This window comes from Elaeis guineensis, chromosome 2 (genome assembly GCF_000442705.2).
Source record: "Elaeis guineensis isolate ETL-2024a chromosome 2, EG11, whole genome shotgun sequence".
Classification (NCBI taxonomy): Eukaryota; Viridiplantae; Streptophyta; class Magnoliopsida; order Arecales; family Arecaceae; genus Elaeis; species Elaeis guineensis.
The window spans coordinates 124,227,930-124,247,692 of record NC_025994.2 but is presented as its reverse complement, the minus strand read 5'-3'; the positions used below and the strand labels follow the sequence as shown (position 1 = coordinate 124,247,692).

Here is a 19,763-nt window from a genome sequence, read left to right as displayed (position 1 = left end):
CTTTGAATTCATAAATCATTTCCTTGCTACTACCTGTCACAAGAAGGTCATCTACATATAAACATATTATCAAAATATCATCTCCTTTTTTCTTCACATAGGTGGCATATTCATAGGGGCACTTGACAAAGCCGTATCCTTGGAGATAATGATCGATCCATGTATTCCATGCTCGGGGTGCTTGCTTCAACCCATACAAAGCTTTTCGTAACTTATACACTTTATCTTCCATGCCTTTAAGGATATAACCCTCCGGTTGCTCAATATAAACTTCTTCTTCAAGGTAGCCATTGAGAAATGCTGACTTCACATCCATATGGTACATCTTCCACTTGTGATGAGATGCAAGTGAGAAGATAAGCTTCACGGTGTCAAGTCGAGCAACTGGTGCAAAGACTTCATCATAGTCCACGGCCGGCCCTGGGGCGGGTCAAAGCGGGCGACCGCCCCAGGCCCCTATTTTTTTTTTTTATCTGGGTAAACCAAACGCCTTCTTTCTCTCCCGAGTCCCAGCACCCCAACGGCTTTTTTGGATAAATCAAACGTCTTCTCCCTATCACAATCTGTAGCTCCTCTCCCCCGCCTCCTCCTCCGTCTCCGATCTTTTCATCTTATTCTGCTGTCCATCGGTGATTCTTCCTTATTTTGGACGTCAAAAATCAAATCAAAATCCGTCAAAAAGTCAAGTAAATCTCTTCAATCCTCCTCTTTCAATCTGCTATGAATAATTAATATTTAAAATATATCAATTTTTAATATTTTTTTTTTTATTTGGCCCCAGGCCTAAAAAATATCAGGACCGGCCCTGTCATAGTCGAATCCCTTCTTTTGCTTGTAGCCTTTGGCAACAAGACGAGCTTTGTATTTTTCTACTTCTCCATTAGCAGTGTGCTTCACTTTGTACACCCACTTAACGTCTATCGCCTTTTGTCCTTTTGGAAGTGTAGTTAACTCCCACGTATTATTTTTCTCTAGGGCATGGATCTCCTCCTTCATTGCCTTTCTCCATTCAGCTTTCTGCACTGCTTCATCAAATGTTAGAGATTCAACATCAGCAAATAAACAATATAAATCAACTTGTTCAACTGCTTCTGTTTCATCATAAAGATCATTAAGACTTCTAAATTTTCTTCCATGACTTCTTGTTGATATAGAATGACTTGAAGAAGCCGGTGTAGCTTGTGGTGGTGGAGATGATCTTGCTGGTGATAATATTGGTTGGGCAGCCTCCACTTCTATGTTCTCCTCAGCTTCATTATGAAGTGGTACATATTTGGTATGAGAATCTGTGCCACTCCAATCTCATACATCATCTTCTTTAAAGACCACATCTCGATTGATGATTACCTTATTTGTCGTTGGATCATACAACTTGTAGGCTTTGGATTGCTCACTGTATCCTATGAAGATGCACTTTTGGCTTCGATTATCAAGCTTTTTTCTCTTCTCTTGTGGCACTTGGGCATAAGCAATGCTCTCAAAAATCTTCAAGTGGCTCACTCCTGGCTTGTAGCCACTCCAAGCTTCCTTTGGTGTCATTCCTTTGATGAACTTTGTCAGACTTCGGTTGATGAGATAGGCTGCACATGCCACCACTTCAGCCCAAAATTGCTCGGGAAGGTTCTTCTCTTTCAACATACTTCTTGTCATGTCAAGGATGGTCCGATTCTTCCTTTCGGCTACTCCATTTTGTTGTGGAGAGTACGGAGCAGTGAATTAATGTCGAACTCCTTCTTCATCACAATAGTTCCCGAAAGTATTTGACATGTATTCTCCGCCTCTATCGGATCTCAAAATTTGTACTTTATAGTTACATTCTTTTTCAACTAAAAATTTAAAATTTTTAAATGTAGAGAGTGCAGCCGACTTTTCTTTAAGAATATAAACCCACAACATTCTACTAAAATCATCAACAAATGTTATAAAATATTTGTTACCACCATGAGATTCTGGAAGAGGGCCGCATATATCAGTATGCACCAACTGCAATGGTCTCATTGCTTTCCAAGACTTTCCACCTTTGAAGGGAGCTCTTGTATGCTTTGCTAGTGTGCACTTTTCACAAACTTCATTTGGATAATATATATGCGGAAGACCTTTCACCATACCATCTTTAGATAGCAATTTCAAACTTCCAAAATTTAAATGTTCAAGCCTGAGATGCCAAAGCCAAGAAGGATTCTTGATATCCACTTGCAAGCAATTTTGAGAATCTGTCTTCAAGAGAAGAGGAAACATCCTGTTCTTCGCCATCTGGACACAAGCAATCAGCTTCCCATTCCAATCTCTTAAGGTTAGTGATGACCCTTTCATATGAATTATATAACCCTTTTCCAAAAGTTGGCCAATACTTAGAATATTACTCTTCAAGTCTGGCACATAATATACATTGAAAATAAAATCAGACGTACCATTCTTTTGTTGAATCATGATCTTGCCTCTTCCTTTAACGGGAACTTTGGAGAAATCTCCAAACTTCACATCACCATGCACCCCTTCTTGCAATTCCACGAATAGGTCTTTTCTTCCACACATGTGGTTTGTGGCTCCTGAGTCAAGAAACCACACATTCTTCAAGTCTCCATTTTGTTGGCATGCCAAAAGAAGAGTTGGCTCTCCTTCTTGATTTTTGGATTCGGAGTAGTTGCTTTGCTCATTGTTCCAACACTCATAGCTATAATGCCCATATTTGTGGCAATTATAGCATTGAACATTGGATCTTGCTTGGTCACGACCTCCATTTAATCTTCTACCTCGACCATGTTCACCTCTTCTACCACCTCTTCCATTGTTGAAATTTGGAGTTCGGCCTCTTCCACCATTGTAGCCTCCTCGACCATGACTACGGCCTCGACCACGACCACGGTAGTTGTTGCCACCACCTCTTATGTTGCTACTAGCATCTCGAAATGCTTGAGATTGCCCTTGATCCTTTCCTTTTTGATCTTTGGCCTCCACCTTTGATTGAAGTATTTGCTCTGTATTAGCTGCTTCAATTTTATTTTGCTTCTTTTGTTCATGGACTTGAAGTTTACCCATCAACGTATTGATGGATAGAGTATCCACATCATTAGCTTCTTCAATAGCGACAACAATATGCTCAAACCTCGGTGTCAAAGACCGAAGTATCTTCTCCACCACTCGAACATCATCTATCTTCTCTCCATTCCTCTTCGATTGGTTTACGATAACCAATATCCGAGAAAAGTAGTTAAAGATATTCTCCGTCTCCTTCATGGTGGCGACTTCAAATTCTCCCCGTAGTTGTTGTAGTCGGATTCGCTTCACTTTTTCTTCTCCTTTAAATATGATGGAGAGAGTATCCCATGCTTGCTTTGCAGAAGTTGCCTCAGCAATTCTTTCAAATGTCACCTCATCCAAGGCTTGATACAATTGAAACAAAGCTTTCTTGTCTCTCCTCCTTGTAACCCTCAAAGCCTCCTTTTTGATTTTGATTGTACCCTCTCTCTTGATCTGGTGTAGGCTCGGTGTAGCCATCATTAACGATCTCCCATAGATCTTGTGAGCCAAACAATGATTTCATCTGGATACACCAATTCCCAAAGTTCTCCTTAGTAAGCTTTGGGATTTGCATTTGCACACCATCACTAGCCATTTCTCTTAGGATCAGTCTTCTCAACAAGACAAGGCTCTGATACCAAATGATAGAATTGAAGAATCTCAAATATAAAAATAATAAACACTCTTTTCTTATGGTGGAAAGATGACAAGAAGAATACTTGCTTCACACACCACAATGAACAAATCACCTTCCTATTTATAGATGCCTGATGCCTTTTTATATTCTATAGCATTTAATTCATGTATGGAATACTAAGAAGCATTTACAGAATTCTATGTATTTAACTTTTCATCTATCAAGAAGCCTATTCCTTTTTACAAGGAGGTCTTTCAGATTTTCAAGAGATCCTTTAATTTTTCAAGAGATCTTTTAATTTTTTAAAGTCATTTAATGATAAATTTAAAATAATCCAATACTGATAAGACAAAAGAGAGGGCTGACACTTTTCAAGGGCGTCCGTCCGTTAGAGGGGATAAAGGAGGAGACCTTCATCTCAGGAAACCAAGTACGCGTCGGTGAGCGAGCAGGGAGCAGGTTCCTGGTATAGAAGGTGGTGGTTGTCTCAGGTTTTTAAAGTTTTATTTATATAAATATATAATTATATATATATATATATATATATATATATATATATATATTATATTTTATATATCCTGCGCCTCCAAAGCCACAAAAGTTTAATTATTCCACCACCTCACCCAAGCAAGCCTTCAATATCTTTGCGAGATAAGCCTAAGCGAAACCTGCTACAGGGTTTCGGTAAAGATTGCTTAATGGCGCTGAGTCGTGCGGACTGAGGGGTTTGTACGGACCGGGCCTCTCAAAAGAACCAACTCTTTGCGTGAGAACCCATGAAAAATTAAGAGAAATCAAGGGAAACTTGGCTACTAAAGTCTGACAGCAGTCTACACGTCGTCAAAAGTTTTTGCAATCTGACGACGCCGTCTGATACATGGTCTCTGGTAGCACATGCACCAACCATCAAACCGTTGCATTCATCCTTGATTTGCCCTACATGACTACATGACAGGATGTCGGATGGCAAATTAACCACCTTTCGATGAGAAGGAGCCTTGCCGTGCGAGCGTCTCCTCTCCCATGCTTTATTAAGATTTACAAAGGTACAGAAAAGAAAAAAAGTCAAAAAAAAAATTTCCCATACTTCCACCCAATATAAATTATGAAATACGAAATTCAAAATTTAAAACACTCTTGAACAACATTTAAATTTTAAAATTCAAATTTTATATTTCAGAACTGGGAGAGAGGAGAGAGAGAGATAGGACGGGAGGGCTTGATCCCAAGAGCCGGTAGAGAGGAAGGAGATGCTCATCAAGCAAGAGCACTCACGTGGAGAGAGAAAGAGAGAGGGAAAGCAAGAAAAGGAGGAGCTAGCAAATATGAATTTAGAAGGTGTTTGATTGAGATAATTAAAGTTTGGAATGGGAATTGAAATGAATGACTCCCATTCCAACTATTTAGTTGGGAGGAATTTCATTCCGATGCCTATTCCAGAGAGGAATGGAAATGATCCAATCTCTTCCCAGTTCAATCCGAATACTTCCATTGGATTGAGATCCCATTCCATCGGAATGATAATTAAAAAAAAAAATCGATATAGAGCTCTTTCTCCTCCTCCATCGCGTCGAATGCCTTCCTTATCACCTCCGCCGAGATCCCCCTTGCTCTGACGTGAACTCTGCCAAAAAACCCATCAATTTAGGGCAATAGATCGAGTAAAAATCTCTTCTACGAGGGGCGAGTGGTAGAGGAGTACTGTGGAGGTGGGAGAAGAGATGGTTGTTGATGAAGCGGGAGGCCTCGGGGCCGCCGTGCCCATCGAAGATGCTAACGAAGGTGGTGGTGGGGGAGGTAAGGACCTGGCCCTGGTCCTCTAGGGAGGAGTTAGCCTGGACGACTATGATGGAGAAATCGTCAGAGGCATGAGGCTTCAGATTCAAGTGCCAGAGGAGCCCGTCTCTGCCGTCGGCGATGCCAGGCCACCGGAAGCACTGCTCCAGTGACCGGCAGCACACTCGCAGCATCGCATCCTCGCCGGCTTTCTAGCGAGGATGCCTTCACCCTCTCCGCCCTCCTTAAGTCCCTCTCCTCCCTCCCCACCTCCTCCCTCCCCCACCTCATCGGAACAGAGGTCCATGCCTTCGCCCTCCATACTGGCCTCGACGTCGACCTCTTCGTCTCCAATGGATTGGCAACGCTCTACGCTCGGATAGACGATTTGACCTCCGTAAGGAAATTGTTCGATGCGATGCCCCAAAGAGATATCATCTCCTGGAACTCCATGATGTCCGGGTACTCTTAGGGCGGCAACTATGGAACATACTTGGGACTATATGAAAGATGGAATGAGGGCAAGATGGCATGGTCCCTAACAGGGTTATGGTGGTCAGCATGTTGCACGCTTGTTCTGAGCTCAAGGACCTTACTTTTGGAATCAGAGTTCACCAGATGGCAGTAGAAAATGGAATTGAAATGGATACTGTGTTGTGGAATTCGATCATCGGATTATATGCCAAGTGTGGGATCTTTTAGATTATGCTAGAATTTTTAATAATATTTTTTTAAAAAAATTAAAAATATTATTATTATATTTAATTTTTATTTAATATTAATTTTTAAAATAATTAATTTTTAAAAATTTTAGTTAAAAATAAAAATAAAAATTTGAATTGATTTCGATTTTTTATATAAACCAAACAACAATAATAAAAATGATCCATTCCGATTCCGATTCTGATTCTGATTATAAACCAAACATTTTAGATGATTTAGTCATTCCGATTCCGATTCCAATTCCAATCTATTCTCATTTTGATTTCAATTTTGATTTCAATTGTGAATCAAACACCCTCTGAATGCTTGAAAAAGGGCTAATAATCATGCCATAAGAGCAGCAACAGGGAGAGAAAAGGCTCAAATCAATAAGGACAACCATGCCACTGCTCAAAGGAGTAGGGAGGGAGATGGCCTTTAATAGGAACAGAGAGAAGAAGAGAGGAGGAAAAAGCTATCTCAAATAAATTGGGGAGGGGACATAACAGAGAAGGGCCAAAGAGGGCAACCTTCACAAGGAAAGAGGGAAAAGAGAAGGTGGAGTGGGGGCGGCGCGTGTGGTGAGAGACGGGAGGGAAGAGAAGTGGGACCTAGCAGCTGGACAATGACTAGATTTAGTCAGCCATAGAGTTGGGAGTTGAGGGAGAGGGAGGACGAGAGGGAAAAAGAAGGGAGGAAGTGGGAGTGGGGGAGGCGGCGGGCTCCAAAGGCTCTAGTTCCCCAACGATGCATGTTTCGCATCACAAAGCGCTGTGCATGCTCCATGTTTTTATCTCGAAAAAGGAAGGCTGTCACATATTCTGGGTTAAAAAGGCTAAAATGAAAGCATTGCATTCAGTGCAAAATATACGGATTTGAGAGATTGTGTGGGAGCTTTTCATTTTCGAAATAAACGACATGGCAGCTAAAGCATGCACAAGTCTCTGTCATGCAAAACATGTACCATAAAGAATTCAAACTTTAGAGTGGGTTGGATGGGGTGGTGGTGATGGGGGAAGTCAGGGATGATATTACTAATACTGAGGACAAAGATCCCTACCTGCCAACGGCATGCAAAGACGGCTCAGTTGTCTAGCATGTCATAATGCAAAGGCGGCTCATCGATGTATCACACAGTCTTATTCTACCTTACCATCGCCACCACTATAAAAAAAAATTTTCATGATAAACTTATTTGTGATAAAAAAATATCTATCATAAATAAAAATATCAATGATAAATTTAAATTTTTATCAATAATTAAAAATTATTTACGATGATTCTATATTTTTATCATAAATAAAAAATATTAGTGACGAAAATAACAATTTCGTCGTAACAAAGAACTTATTTCTGATATATATTTTCATCATAAATAATAAAATATTATTTAAATTATAAATATTTAAATATTAATGACTATAGAGTTTTCGTCATTAATAGTTAATTTTTTGCGATGAAAAACTAATTTTCGTCTCCAATTAACTTATTTACGATTAAATTTTTTTTTCACTAATATTGAAAGAAAAATAAAAAATTGAATATGGTTACTTATTTACGACGTAAGACTCCATCGTAAATAATTTAATTATTTTCGATGAAATAACACATTGTGTCGCAAATAAGCATTATTAAGGATGAAAATTTTCGTCATTAATACTTAAAAAAGTTAGAAAATTTAAAAATTTAAAACATAAAAATTATTTGTGATGAAATCATTAATATCATAGATAATTAAAATATTTATGATGGAAAAAATATTATCCATCGTAAAAAATCATAATTTACGATGAAAATTTTCATCGTTAATACTTTAAAAAGTTAGAGAATTTAAAATTTTAAAACATAAAGATTATTTGCGATGAACCCATAAACGTCGTAGATAATTAAAATATTTGTAATTGAAAAAAAAAATTTATCACAAAAAATCATAATTTACGATGAAAATTTTCACCGTTAATATTTTAAAAAGTTAAAAAATTTAAAAATTTAAAAATTAAAGATTATTTGTGATGAAACTATAAACATCGTAGATAATTAAAATATTTATGATGGAAAAAAGCTTTTTTGTCATAAAAATTTGTAATTTACGATGAAATCTTTTTTATCGCAAATAGTTAAAAAATAAAAAAAAAATTAAAAAATCAAAATGTAAGATATTTACGACTTATTACGATAAATTATTTTCATCATAAATAAATAGAAAAAATAAAAATTATAAAATTATAAAATATTTTCAATAAAAATAATTTTTGTTGCTAATATTTACATATTAACGATGGAAAGACATATTCTATCGTAAATAAGCATGTTTTAAAAATTTAAAAATAAAAAATAATTGGTGACGGAATATATTCATCGTAAATAATCAACTATTTGCGATGATAAATCAAATTATGATCATAAAATCATTGATTATTTACGACGTATACATTTCATCGTTAATATTTAAAAAATAAAAAAAATAAAATTTTAAAAACTAGATTATTAGTGACGGAAAACTTTTGATCGTTAATAGTTTAAAAATTTTAAAAATATAATAGCTTACTCTTCTAATCAATGCCATGACATTGTCAGATTGCATATACATATAAAAAGCAAAAATATTAGATATTGTCCTTCTTTGTTAGACTTAAATTAGTAAATTATTGTTATACTAATATCAACATCATAAAAGACTCATATAATTTATTAGAGTAGAGAAGATTATATCAGGCTCCATATTAGTTTGGAATGACAATCATAATTTCTGAGGTACTACTAATAAAGTCAATAGTGATAAGTATATATAAACTTTTATTGTTAATCAATTTTAGTACATTTGCTTAGCATCTCCTCACCCAAGGAAGACCCATAATTTAAACCTTGAAGGTGACATCGTTATTGTACTATTTGTACCAACAACTTAAATTTATAATAATTATAATAATCAATTAAAAATAAAATATTATTAATCATCTAAAAATCTAATGGCTATTGAAAATTAAGATTATAAAGCTTCGAATAAAAATAATGAGCAATAAATCATATTTTCGATCCTAAAAATTAATATTATATCTATTTCTTTATTTATTTGAGATAGAGTGGTCATACTCCATGATCAAACTTAGAACTTCAGCACCAAGAGGAGGTGCCTCCTGGAGAGCACCATTTATGTATCATAATTTATGATTAGTCGGTCTTAGTTATCGAAAAATAAATTTTTTAGGAGTATACTTTTGAGCTACTGAGATTGAGAAGAGGACAAAGCAAGCTAGGTAGCTTGCTTCCATCAACTAAGCATGTAATTAAGAGGTACATTATTTGTTGCACTCCTAGTCCATTTCAAGTCGGCCTCACCATTCTCCTTTCAAAAAGATTTTTAAATTAAAATTTTATTTCTCTATTTTTAAATTTTTAAAATTTTAAAAATTTTGAAACCAAATTAGAACTTTATTTCTTTGATCTAGATGGATATTAATAATTTACGTTAATTTTTTTAAAAATAAAAAAATTTAACATAATTTTTTTAAAAAAATAAAAAATAATTTTTTAGTAATTATTAGCGATAAAAAATAATTTTCATCGCTAATAAGTATTTAACGATGAAAATTATCATCGTAAATAACTTTTTTTATCAAAAAATTTTTGGCGGAAACTATTAGCGACGGTAATTTTCGTCATTAAAAATTTTTTCATCATAAATAATATTTTTGAGAAAAATAATATTTTTTCAGTAGAATTTTTTTTTGGCAGGAACTATTAGCGACGAAAATATTCTTCATCGCTAATAATTTTATTAGCGACGAAAAAGTATTCTTTTGTCATAATTTTTTTTGTTTAAATTATTAGCGATGAATATTTTTTATTAGCAATGATAAATTTCATCGCTAATACCATGTGTCCCTTCACATCCCATTTGAAACCCATTTTCTTGTGAGTTGCCCCCCTCACTTCGACCCGACAGCTTCTCTCGCGCTCCCCCACATCCGTGTCTCTCCCTCTCATGCAGCTGCCGTCGCTGTTCGTTCTCGAGCTGCCGTCGAGGTGAGTTTGGTTATTTTTGGGGGGGGGGCGGTTCGGGCCGAGGATAGGGATGGGGATGGGGATGGTGGGCCGGGGTCGCAGGGCCTGAGGGCTGGGTTCGACGGGCTGGGGCCTAGGACGGGGATGGCAGGCTGGGGATAAGGATGGGGACGGGGACGGTGGGCTGGGGCCGTGGGGCCTGTGGGCCAGGGCTGCGGGGCATGTGGGTCGGGTCTGACGGGTCGGGTCCGACGGGCCGACGGGCCAAGGACTGGGGCCTGTCGGGCCGGGCCGAATCGGGGCCTGCGGTGCGGCCTGCTGTGCCAGGCCGGGTCCGGGTCCAGGCCGGACCTGGTCGTTTTCAGGTCGGGCCGGGCGGGGTCGAGTCGAGTTGGTGCAGGTCGGGTCGGGCTGGGTCGGGTCGGGTGGGGTCGAGTCGGGTCGGGTCGGGTCTAGATCGGGCAGAGGCAAGTTGGGTCGGGATGGGGCAAGTCGGGTAGGGTCTGGGCTGGGTCAGTTCCAGGTCGGGTCGGGGCCGGGTCAGTTCCAGGTCGGGTCGGGGCCTTCGAGGATGGGGCCGAGGCAGTTCGACAGGTTGGGTGGGGACGGGCCAGGTCGGGTCGGGGACGAGGCCAGGGCGGTCCGGCAGGTTGGGTGGGGACGGGCCGGGGCAAGCCGGGTCAGGTCAGGTTCGGGCCGGGTCGGGGTGGAGCGGGTCGGGTGGGGTCGAGCCGGGATGGGGCATATCGGGTCGGATAGGATTCGGACTGGGCTGAAATTATTTGATTGATTATTTGATTAATTATAATTGTTGCATATTATTTTTTAGTGTTACTGTTGAAATTATTTAATTATTTGACTAATTATTTTTTCACTAACACAATGCACATTGCTGTTATTTGTTATAATTTAATTATTTTATTTACTATTTTGTATGCTGCTGAAATTATAAATATAAAAAGTATTTTTATTTTAGAAAAAAATTTATTAAAATTTTTGATGAAGAAATTTTTCTAGGAAGTTATTTTTTTTTTGATAAATTATAAATCTATCTTCAAATGCATGTTCAAAGATGGTACCAAAATTATATTGAGCCGTAGATTCTTTTTCAAGTTTCGATCTTCATCGAGATCGAAACTTGAATGTCTCGTATTTGAGTTTTTTGAAAAAGTAATAATATTATTATTGTTAATAGTTGATATTTCATTTTATTATGTGGTATTCAGAAGTTATCTATCTATTATTCTCTGGATATATGGTGGATAGAGTGCATAGGCACCATATCCACATCGTATCCTTGGAGAATCATGAGGAGATACTATCAAAATTTTCATAAAAATGAGATGAAATATCCACTAATAACAATAATGAGATTATTACTTTTCTGAAAGGGATAGAGTCACATATATTAGTAATGATTTGAAATGAATAGGATCATGTATTTTTACTTCATTAAATTGATGTAACACATTTTCTGTGTTAATATTCAGTCTGCATGTATTCTTTAATATGTGTTATTTTGTATGAAGTGATTCGGATCTAGATTCGGATCGAGATTTTGGCTGAAATTCGAAATGCGATTCAGTCCGAAATTTGGATCGGGATCCAGAATACCACTGAACTTTTTTTTGGTTGTTAATGATTTTGTGTTTATTGTCAAATGAATATCAGCAAAAGTTGGATGAATACTAGAGGTATTTTTTTATCTGAATATCGAAAAGGAGTTCGAGATTTTATTAATTTTGCACGGCATAAGACTGACAGTATTAGTCGGATAAAATATCCATGTAAGAGATGTGTCAATATGGTATATCGTCACATAACACTTGTTTAGGAGCATTTGCTACAATATGATATGGATAAGAAGTATACTTGTTGGACATGGCATAGGGAGAGTGATCCGAATGAAGTGGTGCACGATGATGATGATACTGAAAATGATAGTGATGCTGATGGACCTGTCAAACATAGTGGTACAGAAGAATTGTTAGATGATTTACATCAAGATGCTTGTTCAAATGTATGCATGAATACTGCTACATCTAAAAGCAATTCTGATCATGAACATAATATCCGACTTGAGATAGAAGAGACTTCTGAACAGTTTGCAAAGCTTGTAAGGGATGCACGAGAGCCACTCTATCCAAATTGTACAAAGTTTTCTAAGTTAGAGTTTTTGATAAAATTACTTCATATTAAAATCGTGAACCGATGAAGTCAGAAATCATTTGACCAAATTTTAACATTGATTAAAGCAGCTCTGTCCGATGGATAGAGACTTCCGAAATCATATTCTGAAGCAAAAATATATATACAAAAAGTGAGACTTGGCTATACTCCTATACATGCTTGCAAAAATGACTACATATTATTTTATAAGAATAACGAACAAGTAACTGAATGTCCAAATTATGGTAAGTCGAGATACAAAATCGATAACAGGAAAGCAAAGAAGATCCCTCAAAAGATTTTGAGATATTTTTCATTGATTTCAAGACTTCAAAAGTTGTATATGTCCACAAAGACAGCTGAAGAAATGAAATGGTATTATGAGCAGCAGATTTCGAAGGAGAATATACTTAGCCATCTGACTGACTCTTTAGTGTGGAAAGACTTCGATGCAAAGCATCCGTACTTTACGAGTGACCCGCGCAATATCCGGCTTGATCTAGCGATAGATGGATTTAATCATTTTGGCAATCTGAGTATCTCTTACAGCATGTGGCTTGTAATGCTAATTGTATATAATGTGTCACCTTGAAAGTGCATGAAAGAATCATTTATTTTTATGTCACTATTGATTTCGGATCCGAAAACACCAGATAATGAAATTGATGTATATCTACGATCTTTAATTGATGATCTAAAAGAGTTATGAAAAAATATGGTACAGATATATGATTCTGTGAGTCGAAGTAATTTTAAGTTGCATGCTTCGATTTTATAGACCATAAATGATTTTCCGACATATGAAAATTTATCTGGATGGAGCATCAAAGGATATCTTGCATGTCCAATATGCAATAGAGATGCATCCTCCTTACATTTGAAGTACGGACGAAAAATATATTTCATGGGTCATCGACAGTTTTTTCCTACTAATCATTCTTGGAGGACCCGTTATAACCAATATTTTGATGGTAAGTTCGATCGACGTCCGCCACCTAAGAAGTTAAGTGGAGCAAAAATTTTAGAATAATTTGAAATAATTGAAAATATCCGATTTAAAAAAAATATCGGGTACTCACAAGCGGAAGCGTACTGAAGCTGAGCTGAATTGAACGAAGTGAAGTAGCTTTTTCGAACTATCGTATTGGAAGCAGCTACTACTTCGTAATAATCTGGATGTAATACACATTAAAAAGAATATTTATGATAATATCATCGGTACTGTATTGAATATTTCAGAAAAAATAAAAGATGGTACAAAAGTTTATCTTGATTTATAAGAAATGGGAATCCGATCGAAGTTGTATTTGGTTCGTCGAGGTGAGAGATTTTTTATGCCATCCGTATATTATTCGCTGTTTGGAAAGAAAAAGAAGAATTTCTATGGATGGTTCAAAATCATAAAGTTTTCTGATGCATACGCTTCAAACGTATCATGGTGTGTTAGGAACAACGACGGCAATATCTCCGGTATAAAAAATCATGACTCTGATGTGATGATGCAACGTTTGCTTCCTGTGATCATGCATGGCTATTTGGGTGGTGATGATCAAAGTGTATTGATTGAGTTGGGAATGTTCTTTCGAGAACTGTGTTGTCAAAAATTGAAGATTAACTTACTTGAGAGATCAGAAAAGGATATCGTACTCATTCTTTGTAAGTTAGAAAAAAAATTTTATCATTATTTTTTAATATTATGGTACATCTGACTATTCATCTTCTAAAGAAAGCTCTTTTGGTCGGATCGATATGTTATCGATGGATGTATTCTATTGAAAGATAAAAAAAATTATACGTACTTTATCAAATCAATTATAAGATATAAATATATTTTTAAAATTTAAATTTATTTTTGTTTGTAAATTCTTGTGCATCTTAAAAAAATATGTGCGCAATAAAGCAAGGCCTGAAGGATCTATAGCAGAAGCATATGTAGCTACCGAGTGTGTCACATTCTACTTGATGTATCTTGACGATATTGAAATAAGATTCAATCGTGCAGATCATAATGCAGATTGTGAATAGGATGATAATGAACCGACGTTGTCTATATTTAAACAAACAGTTCGACTTATTGGTGCAAGGAGATATGAATTTATGGACATGAATGAGCTATCCAAAGCACACTTTTACGTTCTAAATAATTATGAAGAAATTGAAGATTTTATTAAGTAAGTATCATCTTACCATACTATTTAATGATTAAAAAAAAATTATATATTGATATAAAATTAAAAATTATAATTTTTTGCAGTGAGCACAAGAGTATACTATGTAGAGACAATAATACGGATGTCGATGATCAACATAGGAAGAAATTTGCAAGATGATTTGGTGATCTTGTAAGTTACATTAGTGATACGTTATTTATTTACTTATAAATAATATTATTTAAATCAACATAATTTTTTATCTTATGATGTAGATGAAACATAAGTATTTCAATAAAGAAGTGGGTGCGATGGATGAGTTGCATGATTTAGCATGTGGTCCCAATCGAAGGTTTAATCACTATGCATTCTGTATCATTGGAGGAATGAGATTTCGCACAAGGGAGCTTAAGATGCAATGATGGATCCAGAATAGTGAAATTACTATGACAGGATATGAAAGAGAAGAAAAAATTAATTATTATGGTATACTGGTAGATATCATAGAATTGAAGTATGTGTTCAGTAATTCTGTATTTTTATTTCAGTGTGAACGGTGGGATATTAGTAATAAAAAGATCGATATTCATATCGATTCACAATTTATCATTGTAAATCTTGCACGAACATGGTACCAAAATGAGCCGTATATATTAGCAACTCAAGCGAAACAAGTAATATATTTGAAAGACCTAAAGTATCAAGATAATTGGCATGCTGTATAAAAAATAATATTTAAAGGCGTATATGACATACCAACTCGATTAGAGATGGATAAAAATTCAGATTTACATAAAGAGGAAGTATTTCAGGAAGAAGAACAAATATTAGCCGAGCTTTTGGTTGATGAAAAACTTATAACGGTACCTTTGAATAGGACTGATCTCCCGTCCAACGAAGTTGAAGCTAATTTTATGTTTAATCTTGATGAGTTGGAGGGTGACGATCAGTTCATAAATGATGATGAGATAGAAGATGACACATATATCAATTACTGTGATTCGGACGAAGATCTACACATCGAGGAAGATACAAATATTGATGAGTAGATCTATATTCTTCGTTTAATTTTTTCTTCCAATAATGGTATACGATATAATTGTATTTATTAAAATATTATTTAATTTTTATTATTATTATTTAATATTATATTTATTTATATCTCAATTCCTGCAGATATGGCACCAGGAGACAAATGACGATGTTTGTGTTTACAGTTACCTGCAGATACCTCGGAGGTTAAGGTGCTTTCACCGATCTTCGTTGCCGCACCGGCTCCACTATCAGAGAGTCCTGCACTGGCAGATCCTAATGAGCCGGATCTCAGTGAGACGGGTCCCAGTGAGTCGGATCCCAGTGGTATTAATTATTACACTTTATATATAATAAAATTTGATTCTTTTATTTGGATCGTATTAATGATTTATTTAATATTGTTTCAGGTCAGTCTTCATTGATGGTGAGGTGAGGACGAGGTCCATCGAAGAACCTTGCTCTGGAGCGTTGGAGACACGAGCACCTGGGATAGCATCTCCAGATTGAGATATTGATCGGCAACACCAGATCCATTAGGGGATGGTGTGAGTCATGACAGACTGAGCTAGATATTATATACCGCAGTTATGCCCCCGTGATGCTTTTCGATTGGTGTCAAATTCTACCGGCTCAGAGAGAAGTTTTTTATACCCACTTATAGATAAAATAAATTATATTATGAATATTTAATTTGTATAGTATTCTTCTAATATTTATTATTGACAGGGTGTATTTGATATCGCTGATTTTGAGGAGGATCGTGTGAGGCGAGCCATCGACACTCAGTTATCGTTGCATTTCAAGGATTATCATCATCACATGCATCAGCATTGATACCAGATGGTGTAGGATCATGGGGAGGAGGCAGTGCGGCAGCAGCCCTATGACAACATCACCATGGATGATTAGACTACCATATACTGGCAGTACGAGGATCCGGCATATCAGGTTACATATCTAAATTTTTTTATAGTTTAATAATTGAATAATTTATTCTTAAATTAAATTTGTTATCTACTAATTTGACTAATAATTTTATAGAGACGATGTGCCCAGAATGCGGCGAACTGGGCGAGACAGACCGTACCGCATTGTAGGGATTCGAGATTATTTGCTCGTCACATGGAGCATGTGGTAGGTAATTTTTAATTTCTAATTAACATATAATTTTCTAATTATTTAAATTTTTTTAATTAATTTTTAAATTATAGAGAGATGCTGAGAGTGGCGAGCTTCCTGGTAGGATCGATGTCTACTAGCGAATCACCAGCGATGGTCGGGGGAGTGGACGACGGAGAGCCAGGAGCTCTTTGTAAATTTTTTTAATTATTTTTTCATTCACAATCTGATTTTTATTAAAAATTAAAATAACTCTAATTTTAATTTTCAAGATTGTATGACACATATGAGATCCCAGCTTATCCCTGAGGGCTCGACCGCACCCACAGATGATGAGATCTGTGATCAGGTGCTCCGTATGAAATCCTGTTATGTTAGGAGTCTAAAATATGGGATCACTGCTCCTTCATCCTCACGTTTATCTAGGACTGACATGCATTCTGCATGCGAGGCTCGACTGACGGAGGTGCAGAGACAGACTGCCGTGGATCGACAGCAGGCTGAGCAGCGAGCTCAGGAGTTGGCTGCACGCATCGATGACTATCAGCGATTTCAGATCCAGATGATGGAGCAGATGGAGCAGACGATACAGCTGATGAGGCAGCAGCAGGCTGATCCGAGCTCCATCGTCGGTTCGAGCTCCGTCGAGCACTCCCGATCCCCAGCTCGTTCTCCAGATGCTGATATTTGACGGTATATTGATGCATTTTTTTTTAAATTTCAAACCTCTTGTAAATAAAATTTAATATAATAAAATAATAAAATTTATTTGTCAGTTTATTGTGTAAATTTTTTATTTTTATTTTTTTAATTTATAAAAAATATTATACATATAAATTTAAAATATATATTCATAAATTTTTTTAAAAAAATATGACTGAATTATTAGTGACGTAATTATTTTCGATAAAATTTTCATCATCAAAAATATTTTACTAATATAATTTAATTTTTTAATAAATATATAATTAACAGCGATAAAATTTTTTTTATCATAAATAATTATTAGCGACGTAAATGTTCATCGCAAATTGAATTATTTACGATGTAAAGTTTTCATCGATAATATTATTCAATTTTGTTTACTAAAAAAAATTTTATTAAATTAATAGCGACAAATTTTTTTCGTTGCAAAAAATATTTTTTGCGACGTAAATTTTTCATCGTTAAAAGTTTTGAAAATAATAGCGACGAAAAATTTTTCATCGTTATTAATTTTTTAATTTATCACCGACAATATTTTTCATCATAAATATTTTTTTATTACAATTAAATTTTTTTATTCTTTTTAACGATAAAAACTATTCATCGTAAATATCTTTTATTAGCGATAATTTTTTTTTTATTATAAAATATTATCAAAGATGAAATTATTTATGATAAAATATTAGTAATTAAATTTTAATCATTAATATTATTAACGATGAAAATTAATTATTAATGATAAAAAAAATTTATTATTAATAATTTATTTTATTGTAGTGCACTTACAGTTTATGCTTGTTCTCAACTTCGATAGCCTCCCATGAGGCTCTCCTCTTAGCCAACCCGCTCTGCTTCGCTAGCAATGATGTTGGGGATGGTGGCGTGGCCTCTGGAACCAATGATGCGATAAGCGTCATCATCATCATCTTTGAAGGAGGTCTATTGCCAGGCTACGAGAGGGCAAAATGGCATTATTGGTCACTTCCACTTACCATACAGTTGCTTAAGAAAAAGATGAAATCATAAATAATAAATTATTATTATTATTATTATTGGAGACACAGGGAGGGGGATGGAGTTTTATGTTGAATGGAAATAGAGGATTTGCCCTCAGGGCTTGCTAGTCTCACGAAGTCTCAGTATTTAATTTGCTCGGTGTCATCTTAGCTATTTTCTTTTATTACCTTCTTAATATGGGATGACTATTGAGATGATTAATATCAATAAGACAATAACGGGAGTGTTAACATGATAGAGAAGAAGATGAAAAGAGCAGTTGAAAGGAAGGTAATTTTAACGATATTTAGTGAATATGTATCATGATAATAGAGAAAGAAGAGGACCTAAAGTTATACTAAAATTATCCAGAACCCAATCCTCAATAGTCTTCTGCAGTTCCAAAGAAAGCCATACATCTCCTTACTAAAAAAAGAAAGCCATACATCTAACGCTCCCTCTCATCAATGCTCATATTTTTTTCATCTCTATATGCATGCTTGGTGATGGCATGAAGTGTAAAATGGTTCAAAAATATGTATGAAGTACGTGTACTTTGAAGAAAATTTTAGATAGACTAATATTTTGTGTACTTGGCATATAAGGCTTGCAATAGGCCGGGATGGGTCGAGCCACATTTTTATTCGAGCCTGACTCAAAATATTTTTTAGACTTTGGGTTTAGGTTCAAAAATTTTTAAAAATTCAGGCCTGAGCCCTGCCCGCACTTAAGCTTAAGTCCAATGTAAATCCAATCCGATCAAGTCAAATTACTTATTTGGGTCAAATATTGGGCTGGCCTAAATTTAAAAAAATGAATGGATAATATATAAACAAGGAGAGCAAATAACAATCTAAAAGTTCATAAATATTTTAATATTTTATTATCATAATTAGCTAATTGATTAGAAATAGGGCTAACTAATGATTCATCCTAAACAGCCAAAATCACTTGGCTAGGGATGGGGTTCGAACTAGATATTTGGGCTATTAATCAAGTTTGAATTTAGGCTTGAGTTTGAATCAGATCAAAAGTATATTCGAGTCCAATCCGAAAGACCAACATACCCTATAATTAGACTCAACCCAATTTAAATTATTTCGACCCTAGCTTGAAGCTCAACTTGAAGTTGGATCGATCCGAGTCGACCTATTGGTATGTACCCAATACATGCTATGATTGGTTTTTTTTGTTTGGACCATCTGATTTTTCTATCAAAAAAAAGTGCCACCTATTTGATGGGTATGGCCGTATGGGTATCAAACTCAGTTTGCACTTAATATATAGCAAATCTGTTTAATAGTATTTGGTTGCCGAGAATAAGATGGAATAAGGGCTTATTCCATTTTATTCCTCTAAATATACTATGAAATGGCGGTGGGGCCCATGGATTTAGCGATTTCAGTCAAAAGGTGCATTAATTACTCTTTATTCCCTTCTATCTGGTT

At 35.8% G+C, this 19,763-nt stretch overlaps 1 protein-coding gene across 1 annotated transcript; it reads right to left on the bottom strand.

Annotated features, from left to right (window-relative positions):
- Window positions 1-2,149: 2,149 nt before the first annotated feature.
- LOC140855399 (uncharacterized) lies at window positions 2,150-3,498 on the bottom strand. Its single transcript, XM_073251284.1, has 2 exons — window positions 2,412-3,498; window positions 2,150-2,328 (listed from the first exon to the last, which is right to left on the bottom strand). The coding sequence occupies exons 1-2, from the start codon at window positions 3,496-3,498 to the stop codon at window positions 2,150-2,152; spliced, it is 1,266 nt and encodes a 421-aa protein (XP_073107385.1).
- Between the last annotated feature and the right edge of the window lie 16,265 nt (window positions 3,499-19,763).

Bases quoted from the DNA above. Each gene is read 5' to 3' on its own strand.
- LOC140855399 (XM_073251284.1), bottom strand. From the start codon at position 3,498: ATGGCTACACCGAGCCTACACCAGATCAAGAGAGAGGGTACAATCAAA. The intron at 2,329-2,411 runs GTACGTCTGATT...CTTTTGGAAAAG, and splicing joins CATGATTCAACAAAAGAATG to GGTTATATAATTCATATGAA.